Source organism: Hippocampus guttulatus, chromosome 13 (assembly GCF_054856545.1).
Source record: "Hippocampus guttulatus isolate MCC_2025c chromosome 13, RoL_Hgut_1.0, whole genome shotgun sequence".
NCBI lineage: Eukaryota > Metazoa > Chordata > Actinopteri > Syngnathiformes > Syngnathidae > Hippocampus > Hippocampus guttulatus.
In genome coordinates this window covers 2,658,124-2,676,937 of record NC_141273.1, presented here as the reverse complement: position 1 = coordinate 2,676,937, position 18,814 = coordinate 2,658,124, and the positions used below count along the sequence as shown (strand labels likewise).

The following is an 18,814-nucleotide window of genomic DNA, read 5'->3' as shown; positions in this document are numbered from 1 at the left end:
TGGCTGCAACACATTCCCAAAAAGTTGGAACAGGGTCACGCTTTCCACTGTGTTACATCACCTTTTCTTTTAACAACATTCAATACATGTTTGGGAAAGGACACAAACTGTTGAAGCTTTGTAGGTAGAATTATTTCCCATTCTTGCATGCTGTACAGCTTCAGCCGTTCAACAGTGCGTGATCTCTGTTGTGGTATTTTGGACTTCATAATACGGCACACATTTTCAATGGGAGACAGGCCTGGACTGCAGGCAGGCCAGTCTAGTACCCGCAATCTATTACGTCAAAGCCATGTTGTTACAGTGAAACTCCTCTACAATGAAATCATGTTTGCAGCAAGAAAGTTTTCACAACAGGGTTTTTTCACTGTAGCAAATTTGATCTCAGATGTGAACACGCACACACACACACACACACACACACACACACACACGCACACACAAACGTATGTGTACTCTTTATTTTTATTCCAATAGTGCATAAGTATGAGCATACACTTATTTGACACTTCATATAGTCAGTGGAGAAAGAAAAAAAGGGAAAGAAATTGAGAAATTTACGATCAGCATTCACTTTCACTTACATAAATTTCTTGGATAATGTCTTTGATTTTGCTTCCTCCGTCTTTCATTTTGATCACTTTTACCCTCTCTTTCAGCGTCAGAGCGCTTCTTGTCTTTGCTGCTTGACATTCAAAGGTCCGTTTTGTAGCCATTTTAGCAATGCAACGTTCGTGCTGCGACTGAAACTAACAATAACAAATACTTCCTGGACTACTGCGCATGTTCAAACCAGTGTGGTGGTTGATGTTGTCGTTTCCGAACGAAGCAGTAGAGGTCGCCATTGGATTAGACTTTGTTGTAGTGAATCTTTTCGCGAAGCAAGAGCAGAAAAAAAGATTTCATATCACGCAACAGGGTTTTTTTTTCGTTGTATGGGGGGCAGAGAGTGGGAATGGTGTTTATGCATGAAGATTTTTTCACATTAGGGGGTATTTTCCCCCATGTACTGTAGGTTTTGTTGTAGAGGGGTGCCACTGTATGTGAAGAATGTGGTTTGGCATTGTCTTGCTGAAATAAGGAGGGGTGTTCACATTGCTTTGGATGGCAGCACGTTTCTCCAAAACCTGGATGCACCTTTCAGCATTAATGGTGCCTTCACAGATGTGTAAGTTCATCATGTCATTGGCACTAACACAGCCCCATACCATCACAGATGCTGGCTTTTGATCTTTGCATCCATAACAGTCCGGATTGTTCTTTTCCTCTTTGGCCCTCTAGACGACACGACATTCATAATTTCCAAAAACCAATTTGAAATGTGGACTTGTCAGACCACAGAACTTTGCATTAGTCCATCTTAGATGAGCTCAGGCCAAGAGGAACCGGCGGCTTTTTTGGGTGTTGTTGATAAAATGGCTTTTACTTTGCATGGTACAGTTTTTAGTTGGAGTTAAAGATGAAGCACCAAACTGTGACTACTGACAATGATTTTCCGAATTGTTCCTGAGCCCATGTGGGGATATCCTTGACACATTGATGTCGGTTTTTGATGCAGTGCCGCATGAGGGATCGAAGGCCATGGGCCTTATCGCTTACATGCAGGGATTTCTCCAGAGTCTTTGCACCTTTTGATGATGGACCTTGCAATTAATTGTCCATTCAGGAACATTGCCCTTAAACTGTTCGACTATTTCCTCACGCAGTTGTTCACAAAGATTTGAACCCCGCCTCACCTTTGCTCGTGAATGACTGAGCAATTCAGGGAATCTCCTTTTATCCTCAGTCAGGGCACTCAACCTGTTCCCATTTAGTCTGTTCACCTGTGGGATGTTCCAAACAGGTGTTTGATGAGCATTCCTCAACTTTCTCAGTCTTTTTTGCCACCTGTCCCAAGTTAATGATTATTTGCTATCGATAAATTTGAACATTAAATATATTGTCTTTGTCGTGGATTCAATGAAATATAGGTTTAACATGATTCGCAAATCATTGTATTGAGTTTTTTTTTGTTTTGTATTGTTTGACACAACATCCTAATTTCATTAGAAGTGGGTTTTGTAAGATATCTTATTGTTCAACATTACAATGCAATTTTTTCCATATGTTTTAAACATCTAAAGATAATTGCTGTAAAAAAGTATGTACTTGATTGATTTTTTTTGTTTGTTTTACACAAATCACTCCATCAATGGCTCTTTTTGATATTGTCAGTAATGTAATGTAATTTCTGTCTGTTTCAAGGAACTTGGATGATGTCGGGAAGAGGGGATGATCATCTGGAGTATCTGGTGAATAATTCCTTGAGCCATAGTCTCATGCAGACAAGAGTGAGTTTCTCAGCCACTTTGGATGTTACCAACAAACTACATGCAAAGGCCAATTACAAGATTGAAGCATCAAGTCCACTGGGCCTCTACACTTCTTTCCACTACGTTGCCCAGTCAACTTCCATTACAGACTCAGGTGAAGTCACAGGAGATGGCACCTGTAATGGAACCCTTCAAATTGGTTCTTTCTATACCAATAGCTCCTATAGCAACGGTTACAAGCTGCACCTGCAAGAAAGAAAAGGAAGAGGAGAGTCCATTTTACACTTTGACTCACCATTTCTGAAAATTCACAATGCAATCCATGGAATCTATACGAACTCTGGATTGAATATTATCTCCGAAACAAACACCCAGAAAGGCATCTTCAATCATGTGGCAGAACTCAACTACAAAGATTCACAACTAACTCTGAAGTGTAACGGCGTTGCTAAAAGTGGGAGAAAAATGCTGAGAAATGAATTTGAGTTTGGCGTGTCCAACCATAATGTCATCATCTTCGCTGAATCAAAGGCAGATGATGAAACCGACCGGGCATATCACCTCATAAACGGCTCACTGAACTCAAGAAGGCTTGAAGTAAACTCAGATGGCTCTCTTACCTTTGCTGAAGGTCGAGGACTACACAAAGCATCCATTGTGTTTGATAGAAATGGTTTGACCACAAGTGGAGCGAATAGCATTCAATACAGTCCCGTCACATTTGAAAATATCTTCAGTGGATCCATGGACAGCAACGGGGCATCGTTGTCCTCCGCGAGTAAAGCAATGGCCGAGGAAGGCGAAGGGGAGCTGAATTTTGAGGCTAAAATGACTGCGAAAAAAGCCTCTTTTTGGGGTGTCTTCAATGGGAATGTGTTCAGTGCACACGCAAGAAATCATGTCAACGTCGAACTGGACAGAAGGGCTTTCAATTTTATTAGTACCAGCATGGGAAAAATGGGGCAGATGAAAACCGAAAATAGCCAAACGCTGACCCTCACGCTATGGGCCCTCGCCCTTCGTTCTTCGAGCAACGCACTATGTAAAGAGTTTTACTATAAGCAGGATACCAAGATTTTTCTGAAGCCGTTTGTCATAACATTGGATGCGACAAATGGACTGAAATGGTTTAATCTCACTCTGAGCAGAAAAGACTCCATCAAGTTGAAGCCAGTTAAGGCGGAACTGAGTGGATTCACACATGGATCTTATGGAGGAGAACACATCATTAAACACACCTATGAGTTAAACTACGAAGCCATGGCGGGTAAAATAAAATCGAACACTTCCGGAAACCTATCGGGTGTCCATTTGGGTCAAACCTGTGAATTGGAGTTTGCTGGACTTTCCTCCGCATATTTTTGTGAATCACACGTCGAATCTAAGCTCCTCCATTTTGACAGCATGATACGCTCCCAAGCGCTGCCGTTCGTCCTCTCGATTGATGCCTTTTTCAACGGTGGTGGAGAAATCGATTTATATGGAAAGCATACTGGGCGACTGTACAGTAAGCTGCTAGCGAAGGCTGAGCCTTCGCTTCTCGTCTGCTCACATGACAGCAGAGTGTCGACCGTGCATGCACTTTCAAATTGGGAGACGTCCACCCGATTAGATCACCAATTTGATGGTTTCCTATTGCCAAGTGGTCAAGCTGTAAAGTGGAAAATTAAATCTCAACTAAATAATCATTCTTTCGAACAGAATATCGGCGCCTATAACAACCGACAGAAAGCTGGATTTGAATTTTCGAAAGTCATGCTCACAGATGCTCTCCATAGATGGAACGAAAATATCGGATCCAAAGTCGAAAAGCAAGAATTCAGTCTGACTGGTTTTCTCCAATATGACAAGAGCAGCAACTGCCATAGCATTCTGACACCATTTCCTTTTCCCGCTGCTTGTCAACAACTGAAGAGTGCATGTATACGTGCGTTGGAAACACTTCAAAGATACATCAACAATCAGAATATTAAACAGATGATATCTGATTTCAGAGTCAAGGTAGATCAGTTCCCATCGCGAGTCAGTGACTTCATGAAAGAAATGGAGTTGGAAAACAAAGTGGATCAGATTAAAGAGAAACTCGATTACTTTATGAACGGGTTTGACGTAACGATGGATGATCTGGACGTCATAATGAACAACATGATAAAGGATTTGGAAAATAAAGTATTTGATGTTGCTGCTAAAATCCGAAACCTAATTCTTTCAATCCATGACTACGTCAAGACGAGGCACATCGCTGAAAAATTAGCACGCGTGCTTAATGCAACCGAAAATGAACTGCATGCATTTATTGAGAAGTACAATATCAGGGGAGGGCTACTTAAAGCCCTGAAGGCCATCGATAACATTGCGGAACAGTTTGATTTGGAGAAACTCGCAGGCGGCAGCATTGCTTGGCTGCAAGAATTTGATTCAAAATCTAGAATACGAGAGAAAATAAGAAGAACCCTTGCAGACATATGTGATCAAATTGAGAGTTTCGATGTGAGGATATTGTTCCAACAAATGAACGAGTTTCTTCTTTCAACCAATTTGGGCGTTGAGAAACTTTTGTATGAAATTCCTTACACAAAAATCGCAAATGTGATGGAATCAGCAAAGGATGTTTTAGTCAACTGGATTGATGAATATGAAGTGCCCTCCAAACTCAATGCAATATATTCCTACATCAGAGATCACGTTTCAAAATACGACCTCGGCGACACGTTTAAAGAAATAAGTGAGCGGGCGGCAATTCTCATCGGGAAAATGAAAATTGAGGAGGGCGTGCGTTCATTCGCCAATGCTCTGAAGTTTGTCGATTTGGAATTTGTTCATGATCAAATTGTGCAATTTCTCCACAGTGTCAAAAACCATCTAAGTACAATCGATGCGAACAAAATAATGGAAGAACTCGGTGGTGTTTCTTCAGCTCTTGAGTCACTGACGGACGTTGACTATCATGCATTTGTGAATGAAGCCAACAAGAATGTCGCGCAATTGACAAATTACATAAACGAGAGGATAAAAACATATGAGATTGTGTCAAAAGGTGAAGCCGTCAGGGAATTTATCCGCACGATTCAACGTACAATCTTCAGTTACATAGAAAAACTCCGAAACACAAAAGTAGCGGAGTCGCTGAAGAAGCTAAAACATGTGATGGACAGTACATTTTACGTCGACGTCAAAATGAAAGTTCGGGATGTCATTGAAGACATCAGGCAGAGAATTCTTGACATGGATATCAGAGACGAGGTGCGCTTTCACCTCCAAAGAGCAAGCGAATCCTACGATAATATTGTAGCTTTCGTTTCAGCGAAGATCAACCAGTTGATCGAGGAGATCGGCAAATTGGTGAATGACAACGAGATCCTCTGTCGAATGAAGCGAACCGTCAACGGCAGTTTGAATGAATTCAAGAACGTTAAGATTCAGGTTGACAGTTTCACAATACTTTTTACGGACCTTGTCATTCCCGGATTTACAATCAACATGAATCAATTGCATGAAATCTCCGTTCCAGCAGAAATTTCAGTCCCGGAGTTTACCGTTCTTGGCTCAATCAGAGTTCCTGCCTTGACAATATCTTTCGATGAGCTCAAAGCCAAAATCCTCGCAATGGTCGATTCTATCAAACGATTTGAAATGCCAGCCATTGACACTGACAGGATTTTCGGTGACCTGAAAGTTCTTTATGTATTTGCCCTACCGGACGTCACCTTTCCAGAAATAAGACTTTCAGAAATCAAAGTTCCAACCATCACCGTCCCCATATTACATACAAAGGATTTTCAAGTCACACCACTCCCAACGCCGGGAATCAAACTAACCGATACTCCTCATGCGAATTGTGTCCCCGCTTTGGGAACATTTCAAGGTGAATTTAAAGTGAACTCCCCCGTGTACACTCTGGCTACTACGGGAAAGATTGAAAATTCAACATCTACTCCGGAAAACCCCAAGTTTACAGCCACCGTTCAATCTCAGGCCAAATCAACTCTCCGGATTATGGAATATACTTTTGATGCGATGGCTCAATTTGAGGCGCCTGGATCGAAAGGGTTGACGTTTACAGAAATGTTGAAAGCTTCCCATTTGGCTTTTTCCATCGCTCATGACGCATCCTTGGTACTCGGGGGTTCTTCGGCTGAGGTCTGTGCGCAGACCGTCTCAAAGGCCGCGACTTCAATGTACACGGCGGACTTGGTCAACAGCGTGACACTCTCACTGAGGAGTGGAATCTTTGTGAATGCAAGCACGTCTTACAACCACAACTTTGACATGCCATCAATGGAAATTTCAAGTCTGACGTCGGTGAAACACCACATGGCGTCGACGGTGGCCAGAGGAATCGCTTGGGGTGGTAAAACAACGGCTTGTGGGAAGTGGTCCTGGGGAAACTACTCGGATGAAGGGACACACGAAAGCACTTTCGAATTGAATATCAATTTCAACACATCTAAGTTAAATTTTGTCAGCGACACAACTTGGAGCGCGTTAAGGACAAAGCAAATGCTGACGTTGGAATCGGTCGTCTTTAGCCGTATCGTTACGCGTGCTCAATGTGAATCTGAAGCGCCATTTGTGAAGAGTGTAATCGGTGCCAATGGTGAGATCCATATCTGGGACTTGAAAGTGTTATTGGCAGCCTATCATCGATCACAACTCAGCGGACCCGTGACTGGTTCCATTTCCAACACTCTGGAATTCATGTCCCATTCATTTGAGACTGTGTATGCCGTTAAGAATAAAGCAACCTTAAAGATGGTCTTCCCCTTAAAACTTAGTGGGAAGGTGGAGCTCCAGCATGACTACGGTGCCAAATTCAACTCTGAGAAGCAACGGGCTTACTGGATTGGTTCGGCCAGATTCAACCAATACAAGTACAACTACAACATTGAAGCAGAACAGAATTACATGAATGTTACCTTCAACTTCCGGGCTTATGGAGAAGCAAATGTGGACTTTTTGACGGTTCCTTTCTCAATACCTGTGATGAATGTCCCTTTCCTGGGAATCAGGACTCCTGAAGTTCAAGACGTTTCTCTTTGGGAACATGCCGGATTAAAAAGATTGCTTACCACTCCTCAACAGTCATTTGCGGCACACCTGAAACTTACTTACAATAAAAACCCAAACGCACAACGGTTTGAGTTGCACTTAGAGCCAGTTCATATCAGTGAGAGTGCCCGCATAATACTGGCTAAATTCCAACAGAGGAGTCTTCCAAGCGGGCCCAATCGCACATTCTATAAAATACAAACCTGAAACATCAAGCCTTCCGCCAAGAATCTTTCCTGTCCCTGGATACAAAATATTTGGACTAAATATCGAGTTTTCTACCTTCTGAGATAAAATGTTCATGCAATGACATTCATGTTGTCTTTTAATTAGTGAAAACAGGTTTGAGGTTTTTTTTTTTTTGGGGGGGGGACATTTTTTCTCTTCACTAGTTAAAAAAATAAAATAAACGTCTGGGGGGAAAAAAAGAAACCTTTAACCAATTTTATTAGAAATGTCTGTCTTTAGTTGCTCTGTTCCCAAAAGGGTCATGACACCAAGATTCAGAATTCCAGCTTTGAGATTTTCTTTGCCTACACCCTAAGTCCAGGGGTGTCAAACTCATTTTTGTCGCGGGACACTTAGTAGCTATGTTTTCCCCTCGGCGGGCCGTTACGACAGTGAAACCGAATAAATGTTTAATTATCTCTTCTCATGACTTATACATAACCAATTGATGGATTACTAGTTTTGAAACCACTCAAGTCAACTGTTTGTTAAATTAGGTTAATTGGACGCTCTAAATTACCCGTAGGTGTGAGTGTGAGCGCGGATGGTTGTCTGTCTATGTGTGACCTGCGATTGGCTGGCAACCAATTCAGGGTGTCCCCCGCCTACTGCCCAAAGACAGCTGGGATTGGCTCCCACACACCCTAACGCGACCCTTTTCGTAATACAGTATTTTCATTATCTTTAAAAATTAAGTTATATTAACACACGAAAGCAATTAGTTTGAATTCGGATGAAAAATCTAACTCGACGCACATTACCGAAGAAGAGAATTTTTTAAAGGCCTTTTTGGTTACAATATACAGTTTTATGAATGTTGCTTGTGTGCTCAGTTTGTAATTCTCATGTTTTATGGTAAATGAGTGGATGCTGGTTTTGTCAAATAAAAAATTCAAGATATCAATTCTTATTTTGATTTTCTGAGACAAAATTTTTCTGGTTATCAAATTACGAAAAACACACTTAGTTTGCTTGAAACCTTGTCTCTACTTTATTAATATGGGTAGAGTTCGGTATTTCGTCCTAATTCAACTCTACATTCTTTCGTGCACTCTTTTAGAATAACCTAATAATAAGGTAATGAAAAAATATTAGCGGTGCAGGCCCATAGTGCATTCTATGAGTACGTTTATTCGACATTATTGTACGAACCCGCACCCCAGAATTAATTGACCTTCCGTACACATTTTGAACAGTGCACAGTACTATACTTGCCGTAGTTTGCATCAATAATGGGCGACCTTCTGCGCATGCGCGCTCTCAGATCGTGCAGGCGTCATATAGCGTGTATTGATAGAACCACCAATCACAGTCCAGGAAAATATGAAGGCGGAAGCTATTTTGCATTGTAAATCCATTGGTAATGCTCCGGTAAGAAAGAATCCGTTTTTAATTTATATTACACCCTCAATCTAACAACTGTCAATCTAACTTTTTCCAATAAAATAGGAATCTCGTAAATAACAACAAACTCCAGCCGCAAACTAGCATTTAAAAATTATGCTGTTTGGAATTTACTTATTTAGTTTGCGCTGTCTTTTTGCCTCACCTCCTAATGTTCAACTTTCATCACCACTTGTATATCTAAACTACAATTTCAGTACGACGATGTAGGGAAATGAGAAAATTATTTTTTTGGATCAGCATTACTGCTCGTGCATTTTCTTATCGCCTGTCCTTTGACGTGGAGTGAACCTTTTGTACCCTGCTGCCAATCTGCACGAGTCATTTGAAGACACGGTGAAACGCCTGAGTTAGAAATTTGTATGTGTGCTTTTGTTTACAATGTTAACGTGGTTTACAATGTGTGGCGATAAATTCAGTTTTTCTTTTTCTAAGATGAGATGGAAAACGCGGAGAGTGGTGGTGCAGCACAAACGGACTTCATCTATTGCTGTGGAGCCATCACAGAGATTCTAAGATGTGGCCCTCCTTACTTAAACACTGGACATAACGTGCTTGTTTTAGTTATTCCTGGTGAGTTATTATCATCATCATCATCATCATCATTGGGTTTTCTTGTGGCCATCTTTACTTTCTGTACGAATTATTAAATGTCAATCCTCCTGTTATGATCAAAGGTAAACAAACTATAGTCTTGCATTTTTCTTCACATTTTACTCAGTCTTCACCAGTGATTGCACTAAAACTACTGTCCATTTAATACCAGGTTGAGACAGGACTTTTCAGTTCCAGGCCTGATGAAAGACTGCACATTTTTAAGAATTATTTACCCATCCATCCATCATCCATCTGTAGTACTCATGAGGGTTGCGGGCATGCTGGAGCCTAACCCAGATGACTTATATATTTGTGTGTGTGTGTATATATATATATATATATATATATATTTTTTTTTTTACTCTGTACAGGTAACCCTGGTGTAGTTGGATTTTACAGAACATTCATACAAACACTTTATGCTCTGTTTGGCTGCCACCACCCAGTGTGGGCTGTGAGCCATGCTGGTCACTGTATGCCTCCTGAATCCATGGACATGGTGGAAGGTAAAAGTCTTAGTAATAATTCATTCAGAATCAAGCACTTAAACTGTCATCTGTTCATTATAAGATGAATCTTCCATTTCAAAGATTTATGTTGACCATCCAACTAGCTGTCATCCATCCATCCATTTTCTATATCGCTTGACCCCATCAAAGTTGTAATTGAGCCGGGAGTCTATAGCAGCTGATTGGGCGAGGGGCAGGATACATCCTGGAAACAATTGCAGGGCACATATACCCTACACTAGACAAACTAAACTACTGTTCACACTCACTTTTATGCTTTACACGATTAGGACCTTCGTGGCCAATCAGTGAGAGTTAGAAAAAAACCCCAAAAAAACACAGCTACCTGTCCACCGACCATATCACAAGATGGACTATGAATCACTTGTATATTTACTGTATATTCACTTTTAAAAAACTAGTTCCTAATTTATTTGATTTCAAATGGCACAGTGTATATTAATGAACATATGCATGTAAATATGGCAGAATATAGCCATTGGTTAGTTTCCATTTTTCAGTCTCATAGCAGTTTAGAACATTTTAAGTATACTTGCTAAGTGTTTACTGAGCATCAACAGAAGTATTCTCAATTACCTTTGTAATGCTCCAATGTCGTGATGGGCGATATGAAAAAAAAATATTCTGTCACGATATAGGTCATTTTATATCACGGTAACTTACCACTATATATATTTTTAGTTATTCTACAAAAAATTATACAACACACTGTGACTGCTTACCTTTTCTCAATTTAATTTTGAAGTGACATTAAACAGTAAAAAGTATCACATTCAGTCCAGTGAGCTGTTTCTCGTCCCCACTGTCATGTCACTTGTTAGTGTTAAAATTTGTTTATCGTTCTCACACGGCATTTGCATGGGTGTTGCTGGCACTGTGTAGCTATATTTAATGTTTCCCCTCAGAAATTTGACCATAGGGCAGTATTCCAACATGATAACAACCCCAAACAGACACACACTTCCAAGACAACCAGTGTTTTGCTGGAGCTAAAAGTGAGAGACTGGACAAGCATGTCTTCGGAGGTAAACCCTTTTGAGCATCTGTGAGCTTTCCTCGATTGGAATGTGGAGTAGCTTGAGCTCTGTAACGTTCATCATCTCTGTGATCTCATGGTTGTCCGTTTTGTTTTGGACGAGGATTCCAGTGGCAATCTGTGGTGCCCCAGGGAACTCTGGCGAAGAGGGTTCACGGTGGTCACGCATTTTTATTTCGGTTGTACCCATCTTAGTTGCCTTTTATTTAGATCTGAATTTTACTGAACTTTTAGTGGCCACTGAATTTACACTTTGATACAAGCAGTACACTGACTACATTGGAGCAAAGTGTTATTTCTTCAGTGTTTTCCCTTTGAAAAGGTATCAGAAATTCTTGACAAAATGTGAGGGGTGCTTTCACTTTTGTGAGCTACTGTAATGATTTGTTCATTTACACAGATGCCGACTCAACGACTGATCTGGACACGTTTGGTCTGAACGGTCAGATAGAACACAAGCTGGCCTTCATCAGGAAGCATGTCCCAAAGGAGACAAACCTCATCCTGGTGGGACACTCCATTGGCTGCTACATCATTTTGGAAATAATGAGGAGAGATCCCAATCTTAAGGTCGGTCATGTTTCAAGATGTCCACGTGTTGATAACATACCGCACAGCACATATTTGTTACCATGAAGAAAAACGGCAATGTTTTTATGACGAGCTATGCCGACCATAGGTTCATGTGATACATTATGTATTTTGTTTCTGCAATATAGTGGTTATCAGGTTTGCGGGACATGCGAAATATCTCTGGTTTCAATAGACGGTAGAGAATATTGTGTTATTTTTGTGGATCTGGCAAATTCATTTGATTCTGTCAATCATTTCATCGCAAAGACCACTCTTACTTTTGGCCAATCTTTTTAATGTTCTGCCCTGAATGAGTCGAACACATTACAACAAATTAGAAAATGTGTCATTCATCCCAAGAGCATGTTTTCAAGGTTTGTGAGCGATATTGTATAAAGTGTGCATATCACTGCACCTGTCTTTAACCCGTTTTGAAAACATTTATTTGTTAATAAATCTGTGGATCTTGATTTTTAGTAACAATGTAGCTGCTTTCAAAATATAGGCCACAGAAACAAAATGACAACTAAATACTCTACATCGGTGGTTCTTAACCATGTTAGAGGTACTGAAGCTAACCAGTCCATACGCACATTCACCGAACCCTTCATTAGTGCAAAACAAAAATATGACTTTTTACAAATTCAAGTCATAAACAAATTTATTAAAAACAGAAAAAAAGTGAATAGAATTTCAAGACAGAAGGATTTTTTTTTTTTTTTTAAATTTACAACGTACTATCACAAATGTCCCACGTTGACTCCGGAGCGAACTAAATGTCCCGCAGCGCTGATTGGACAAGCAATGTCATGTGATCATCTGCAGCCAGTCAATCAATGTCCGCTTCAGGCTGTGATTGACAGTTGTTTCCCCACTCTCAACTCCTCGAACACATGAAGCCAACAAATGAAAAGGGATATTATAAAAAGGCAACCCATCTAAAGAAATAATAAAGTTAGAGATTAAAATTTAGATTAATGCGATTAAAAAACATAACGCGCTCAATCTGACTGTAATTAATTATTCGCAATTAAGATAAGATAAGAAAAACCTTTATTAGTCTCGCAATGGAGAAATTCCCGATTCACAGCAGCAAAGTTATGAAAGGAAGAAGTAGAACAACAAAATATAGGAGCTGCTGGAAAGGCTGCCGCGCGATAAATTGACACCTCTCTTAAGTGGCAGTTGCACATCGCTGGCGCCATCATTTTAGATTGGTCAATAAGTTGTAAAAAATAGCGCACGGATGTGGAATGACCAATAGTATAGATTTGTGAAAAAATATTTAATTTACCAAATTTTGACTTTGGATGTACTTATGCAAAGCGTCACTAAAGTATGTAAAACGATCTGCAAGTAAGAGTTGACAGTATTACAAAAACATTGTCCTCATGAAACTCATGCAAATGATAAGCGAATACTAATGTACTGTCTCTAATATCTAAATTAAAATCACCAATAACAAACACATTACAAAACGTATGGCCTGAAAAATACCAATTGTTAAAAGCAAGCCTATTAAGATACTATGTTTTATCAGGAAGACATTCATATGGAGTGTACACATTTAGGAGAACACATTCCTTGCCATTTCGCGTGAGGTGACTTACAACACACCAGTCCATTTCCAGTTATATTAATAAAATAGTCAATTTTATTACTACAAAGGAGGCCACTTTTCCCCAGGAATGCTTCGGAGTATAAGGCGCACCTTCAATGAATGGCTTATTCTAACAGTTTTCATATACAGGGCGCCGCCGCATTATAAGGCGCACAGAATAGAAGTGACAATTGTGGCTGCAGTTCCGTTATGCATCCGCTAGATGGAGCTACGCTTCTGCCAAAAGACATGCAGATAACAGTGCTGAGCAGAGCAGCAGCTCCCAGGTGCAGGTCATCTCTTGAAGTAGCAGGCCCTTCAAGGAGGAGCCAAAGCAGTTGGTAAGCAAGTGTAGCAAAGTGGAAGCACACTGATCTCTGGAGGTGACGACAGAGGAGGCAAACTACCTCCTCGCCCACCTTTGGGCAGGTGCCGTCACACAGCACTCCTCAGCTTGCGTTCTTGAACCCGGCTGGAAGAGGCTCGAAAGAATGGTTCTGTTGTCACCACCCGGCCTTGAAAAAAAAGTAACCTCAGAATGAATGCAATGAAAATGCGAAATATGACCACACAGGGTGGAACAAGGCTGTTTCAGGGTAGAACGGATAGTGGAAAAGGCGCATAGAATTACTAATTATTAGAAATTACGATATTGTTGGGCGGGTGGCCCGGTGGTCCAGTGGTTAGGGCGTTGACCTCACAGTACAGGAGTTGTGGGTTCGATCCCGGCTCCGGCCTTCCTGTGTGGAGTTTGCATGCTCTCCCCGTGCCTGCGTGGGTTTTCTCCGGGTACTCTGGTTTACTCCCACATTCCAAAAACATGCATGGCAGGCTGATTGAACACTCCAAATTGTCCCTGCGTGTGAGTGTGAGCGCGGATGGATGCTCGTCTCTGTGTGCCCTGCGATTGGCTGGCGACCGGTTCAGGGTGTCCCCTGCCCACTGCCCAAAGACAGCTGGGATAGGCTCCAACACCCCCCGCGACCCTTGTGAGGATAAGCGGATCAGAAAATGGATGGATGGAAAAATATTGTTATTCTTTCTTGAGAAATTTCTGCCCACTGGGGTTACTTTTTTATTCTTTTTTTTTTTTTTAATTAACAGATTCTGAAGGCTGTCATGCTGTTCCCAACTATTGAACGCATGGCACAGACTCCCCAGGGGAAGACTATGACCCCTGTGCTGTGTCACATGCGGTACATCGCCTACCTGTCAATCTTCTTGCTCTCCCTCCTGCCTGAGACATTCAAACGCAGTCTGGTCAAACTGGTTTTTGCTGGCATTGGTTCTCTGGACAGCTCAGTTGTCCAGCCGACTGTCGGCCTCCTCAGTGGCGATTCTGCAGGTTTGTTGATTCTTCATTGAGTTCATGCTGATGTCTTTCAACACCTGAGGTTTGCAGAATATTTAATTTGGTTATTTGTAATTTCCCTGGTATGTTCATTCTGGGGCCAACCACTATTGGGCATTGTCCAAACAATAATCCCTTAGAATGTAACCGACATTTAATTATGGGGGTCCTCTTATGACTATTTCATTCCCATGACACTTAAAACTATTTTACACATAAACCTGATCCAACGGCCCGGTGGTCCTGTGGTTAGCGCAGTGCAGAGGTACCGGGTTCAATTCCAGCTCCGGCCTCCCTGTGTGAAGTTTGCATGTTCTCCCCGTGCCTGCGTGGGTTTTCTCCGGGTACTCCGGTTTCCTCCCACATTCCAAAAACATGCATGACAGGCTGATTGAACACTCTAAATTGTCCCTAGATGTGAGTGTGAGCGCGGATGTTTGTTCGTCTCTGTGTGCCCTGCGATTGGCTGGCAGCCGGTTCAGGGTGTCCCCCGCCTACTGCCCGAAGACGGCTGGGATATGCTCCAGCACTCGCCGCGACCCTTGTGAAGATTAAGCGAATCAGAAAATGGATGGATGGATAAACCTGAATACACTGACATGACTAACCAAGGCCAACGCAGTATTAAAGTCAGAATTACAGTCAATAGTTGGAGCAAAACACTTTTCAGTCGTAAATATCATCAAATGGTAAACAGTAAGAAAACCAATTCCTTTGGTTGTTGCACAGTGGAAATGGCACTGTTCAGTGTGCTGCATTTGTAACCAAGAAATATTGTAGGTAAAGACTTTTGTAACTGAGGACCCTCAGTCATCTTTTCTAGTCGGTCACATTTTGTCATAAAAATAGTAAATGGACACGTACTATTTTTATAGTGCTTTTTCTTCCTTTTGAAACTTTTCGGGGTAGCATGACTCAGTGGTAGAGTGTGATCCTTTCCCACCCCTAATTTTTATTTATATTGCACTTAATTGAACGGTGTTTGTTTTTTTCTTCTTTCTTCTTTCTAGCCACATTCTTGCTGCTGTAGACTGTAAATTTCCCCAGTGTGGGACAAATAAAGGATATCTTCATCTTAATCTTAATCTTAATGTTGTGGGTTCAATCGCCGGCCCTTAATCACCATGTTGAAGCATCCTTGAGCAAGATACTGAACCCCCAGTTGCTCTTGATTGTACGTCATCAGTAGGTGAATGAGGAGTCTGTGATGAAGTGCTTTGCCGATGGAAAAGCACGTTACATGTAAAAGCCCAAAGCCGATTTATTAGCTTCGGTAACTTTGGGGGGGGGGGGGGGGAAATAAAAAAGGATGTTGAAAAAAGTTAATCACAGTAGAATTAAACTTGGAATAATTAAAGAATGTGAACTCAACCTGAATGTCACGGAATGTGTAGTCTTAATTTCTTTTTTCCCCCCTCTTTGCAGCTAATGCTGTGTACATGGCGGGGCAGGAAATGAGGAAGGTTTTGCAACGAGATAACGTGACCATTAAGAAAAACCTTGAAAGGGTAAGATGTGTTTCAGGAATATATTTGGAGCTATTTGTAGATCTTGAATCTACTTGAATTTGATTGGTTGTCAAGCTAAAAAATGATCGTCATTCTGATGAAAAATATGCATCACGCTTTTGGAAATGAAAAGCTTCGCTGTTCGCCTTTTGGCAAACGAGGTGAAGCGCTTCATTGTTTCAACATTTTTATGACATGAGTTAGCTTCTGACACCGGTGTGACAGTTAATGTAAAAAAAGATGGATCTGTGATGCAATCTATGAGACATGCGTTTGTTATCTCGTCCTCTCATTCAATTTTTGAGAGTGAATTACCATATTTTCTGCACTGCAAGGCGCTTCGGAGTAAAAGGTGCACCTTCAATGAATGGCCTATTTCAAAACGGTTTTCATATATCGGGCACACTGCATTACAAGGCGCATAGAATAGAAGCTACAATCGTGGCTGCGGTTACGTTATGCATCCACTAGATGAAGCTACGCTAAAGGAATACAATACAGTGCAATACATCTTTATTTACATAGAGCCTTCACAACCGCTGCAGCTGCAACATAGCGCTTTACAGAACATTGAAATACTATGTCCATGAAATCAGAGTATTGATCCATTTGTAGCTCCCTCAGGATATAGCATGCAGCACAACACGACGTCCATAAAAATACAGGGTTTATTCTTTGGCAACCTGTGAGAACTGGTCACAAATACGGACATGAAACACATCAATACAAATGGCATTTCAAAACAATAAATGAAAAGCAAAAGTTATCAAGACAATTGATTCAACAAAAAGTATTGCTGCTGGTATTGTCAATGATGTATCTAACTACGTCTCTGTTGATTTGTTTTAGCTCATATTTTATTATGGAGCAACAGACCATTGGTGTCCTGTGCAATACTATCATGAGATCAAGGAGGACTTCCCAACCGGAGATTTTAGACTTTGTGAAAATGGATTTCGTCATGCTTTTGTACTGGACACTGGGAGAGAAGTTGCGAGAATGATAGCAGGATGGATCCAGCCTCATTTGAGGATTTGACATGTTGTATCTGACTTTCCATTCTGTGCGCTCATTGTCTGGGATGATGATGCTGATCGTCGGTGAGGCTTATTTGTTAAATGGCTCTGAAAAGTTAAAGAGAGAGAGAGAGAGGCTAACCTTTTGCACCGGTGCACCCAATCTCTTGCCTTGAGTGCGCCAGCACAAAAGTCAGGTGTACCCTAATTTCCGACTGCGTTGTAACATCATTTACCACCTCCATTTTTTAAGTTCGTTGTTTTTTTTAAAAACAAAATTTCTGCCGGGCGGCCCGGTAGTCCAGTGGTTAGCACGTCGGCTTCACGGTGCAGAGGTACCGGGTTCGATTCCAGCTCCGACCTCCCTGTGTGGAGTTTGCATGTTCTCCCCGGGCCTGCGTGGGTTTTCTCCGGGTGCTCCGGTTTCCTCCCACATTCCAAAAACATGCATGTCGGGCTGATTGGACGCTCTAAATTGTCCCTAGGTGTGAGTGTGGGCGTGGATGGTTGTTCGTCTCTGTGTGCCCTGCGATTGGCTGGCAACTGATTCAGGGTGTCCCCCGCCTACTGCCCGGAGATGGCTGGGATAGGCTCCAGCACCCCCCCGCGACCCTAGTGAGGATCGAGCGGTTCGGAAAATGGATGGATGGAAAATTTCTGCCTGTCTTTTAAGGCTAACAAAATGGTCATCATCATTCTTTATTTGAATTACATTTCCACAAGACAGGTAACTCACTCAAAAGGGGTGCTTCAAGTGCTCCCTGTGAGTGTCGTTAATGACTTTTGAACAGGCCGGGGTTTAACGTGACATTTAAGAAGTCGACAATCGTTCTTATCATCCACAGCTACTTCAACTCTATTTCTGATGGGCGTAGGTCACTCATCTAGGCCTGTCACAAAAACACACTTTTGGAACGAGAGAACTCAGGATCAACTAATCCATGGTCCTTTTGTGTTTGATGTAACGGCGCCATCTATTCATCCGGGCAAGTTCGACAATGGCGCAGCAACATCTGGCGGATTACCAAGAAAGTTGCCCATCTTCTGCTCCGGCTGCAGTAAAAAGTAATGTTGTGGGTTACAATAAATGAAGATGATTTCTTGGAGATCTTAATCCTTCTTAGTTTGTGCTGCTGCGCCGGCCTCACTTGGCTTCCATTACCGACTGTTCTCTCAATCAATCCTCACACTCCGGCTTGGGCTACGGCAAGTGATGCGAGACGAACTACTTGGCGTTTTGAAATGCAACAAACAAACTAAACCTGCAAACACATCCAGCCCAGGTGCCACTGACTTTTGAAATCCCGATAAACCACACTGTAGAGAAGAAAGGCACCACCAATGTCGTGACACGCACAACGGGGCGCGCGAAGTCGCGCCGATCCCACAGATGGCGTTGTAGGCGCACGAAGGCGGATCTGGCGGCCCCGATGCGGTGATCGACTTCCGCTTCTCCTTGCCCCGACGGAACCGCAGAGGAGCCGAGATACGTGAAGGAATCGACGTTTTCCAAGGTCACGCCCTCCAGCGACAGCGGACGTTGGTCAGCTGGCTTGGTGAGGGAGGACATGATCTTGGTCTTAAAGGCATTGATGCGACTCCAAACGATC

At 41.9% G+C, this 18,814-nt stretch overlaps 2 protein-coding genes across 4 annotated transcripts in view; both read left to right on the top strand.

Moving 5' to 3' along the window:
• Nucleotides 1-7,712, top strand: part of apoba (apolipoprotein Ba) — a 32,092-nt gene extending 24,380 nt beyond the window's left edge. The window contains exon 25 of the mRNA XM_086128153.1: nt 2,245-7,712. Coding sequence (XP_085984279.1) covers nt 2,245-7,568 — 5,324 coding nt within the window. The 3' untranslated portion in view covers nt 7,569-7,712. The remainder of the gene's footprint in view (nt 1-2,244) is intronic.
• Nucleotides 7,713-8,887: 1,175 nt separating this feature from the next.
• ldah (lipid droplet associated hydrolase) lies at nt 8,888-18,310 on the top strand. 3 transcript variants are annotated; one of them, XM_086127722.1, is made up of 7 exons: nt 8,888-8,960; nt 9,429-9,566; nt 9,962-10,096; nt 11,557-11,726; nt 14,434-14,674; nt 16,106-16,188; nt 17,038-18,310. In XM_086127722.1, the coding sequence occupies exons 2-7, from the start codon at nt 9,434-9,436 to the stop codon at nt 17,224-17,226; spliced, it is 951 nt and encodes a 316-aa protein (XP_085983848.1). In that variant the 5' UTR covers nt 8,888-8,960; nt 9,429-9,433; the 3' UTR covers nt 17,227-18,310. The 3 variants fall into 3 exon arrangements, with proteins under 3 accessions (XP_085983848.1, XP_085983849.1, XP_085983847.1); XM_086127723.1 differs by lacking the exon at nt 8,888-8,960 and adding an exon at nt 8,969-9,353 and having other exon boundaries at nt 18,050-18,310; XM_086127721.1 differs by lacking the exon at nt 8,888-8,960 and adding an exon at nt 8,969-9,353.
• The last annotated feature ends 504 nt before the right edge of the window (nt 18,311-18,814 follow it).

Excerpts from the sequence above, each read along its gene's own strand:
- ldah (XM_086127722.1), top strand. The coding sequence starts at position 9,434 with ATGGAAAACGCGGAGAGTGGTGGTGCAGCACAAACGGACTTCATCTAT. Across the intron at positions 14,675-16,105 it reads CCTCAGTGGCGATTCTGCAG|CTAATGCTGTGTACATGGCG; the intron begins GTTTGTTGATTC and ends CCCTCTTTGCAG. Across the intron at positions 16,189-17,037 it reads TTAAGAAAAACCTTGAAAGG|CTCATATTTTATTATGGAGC; the intron begins GTAAGATGTGTT and ends GATTTGTTTTAG.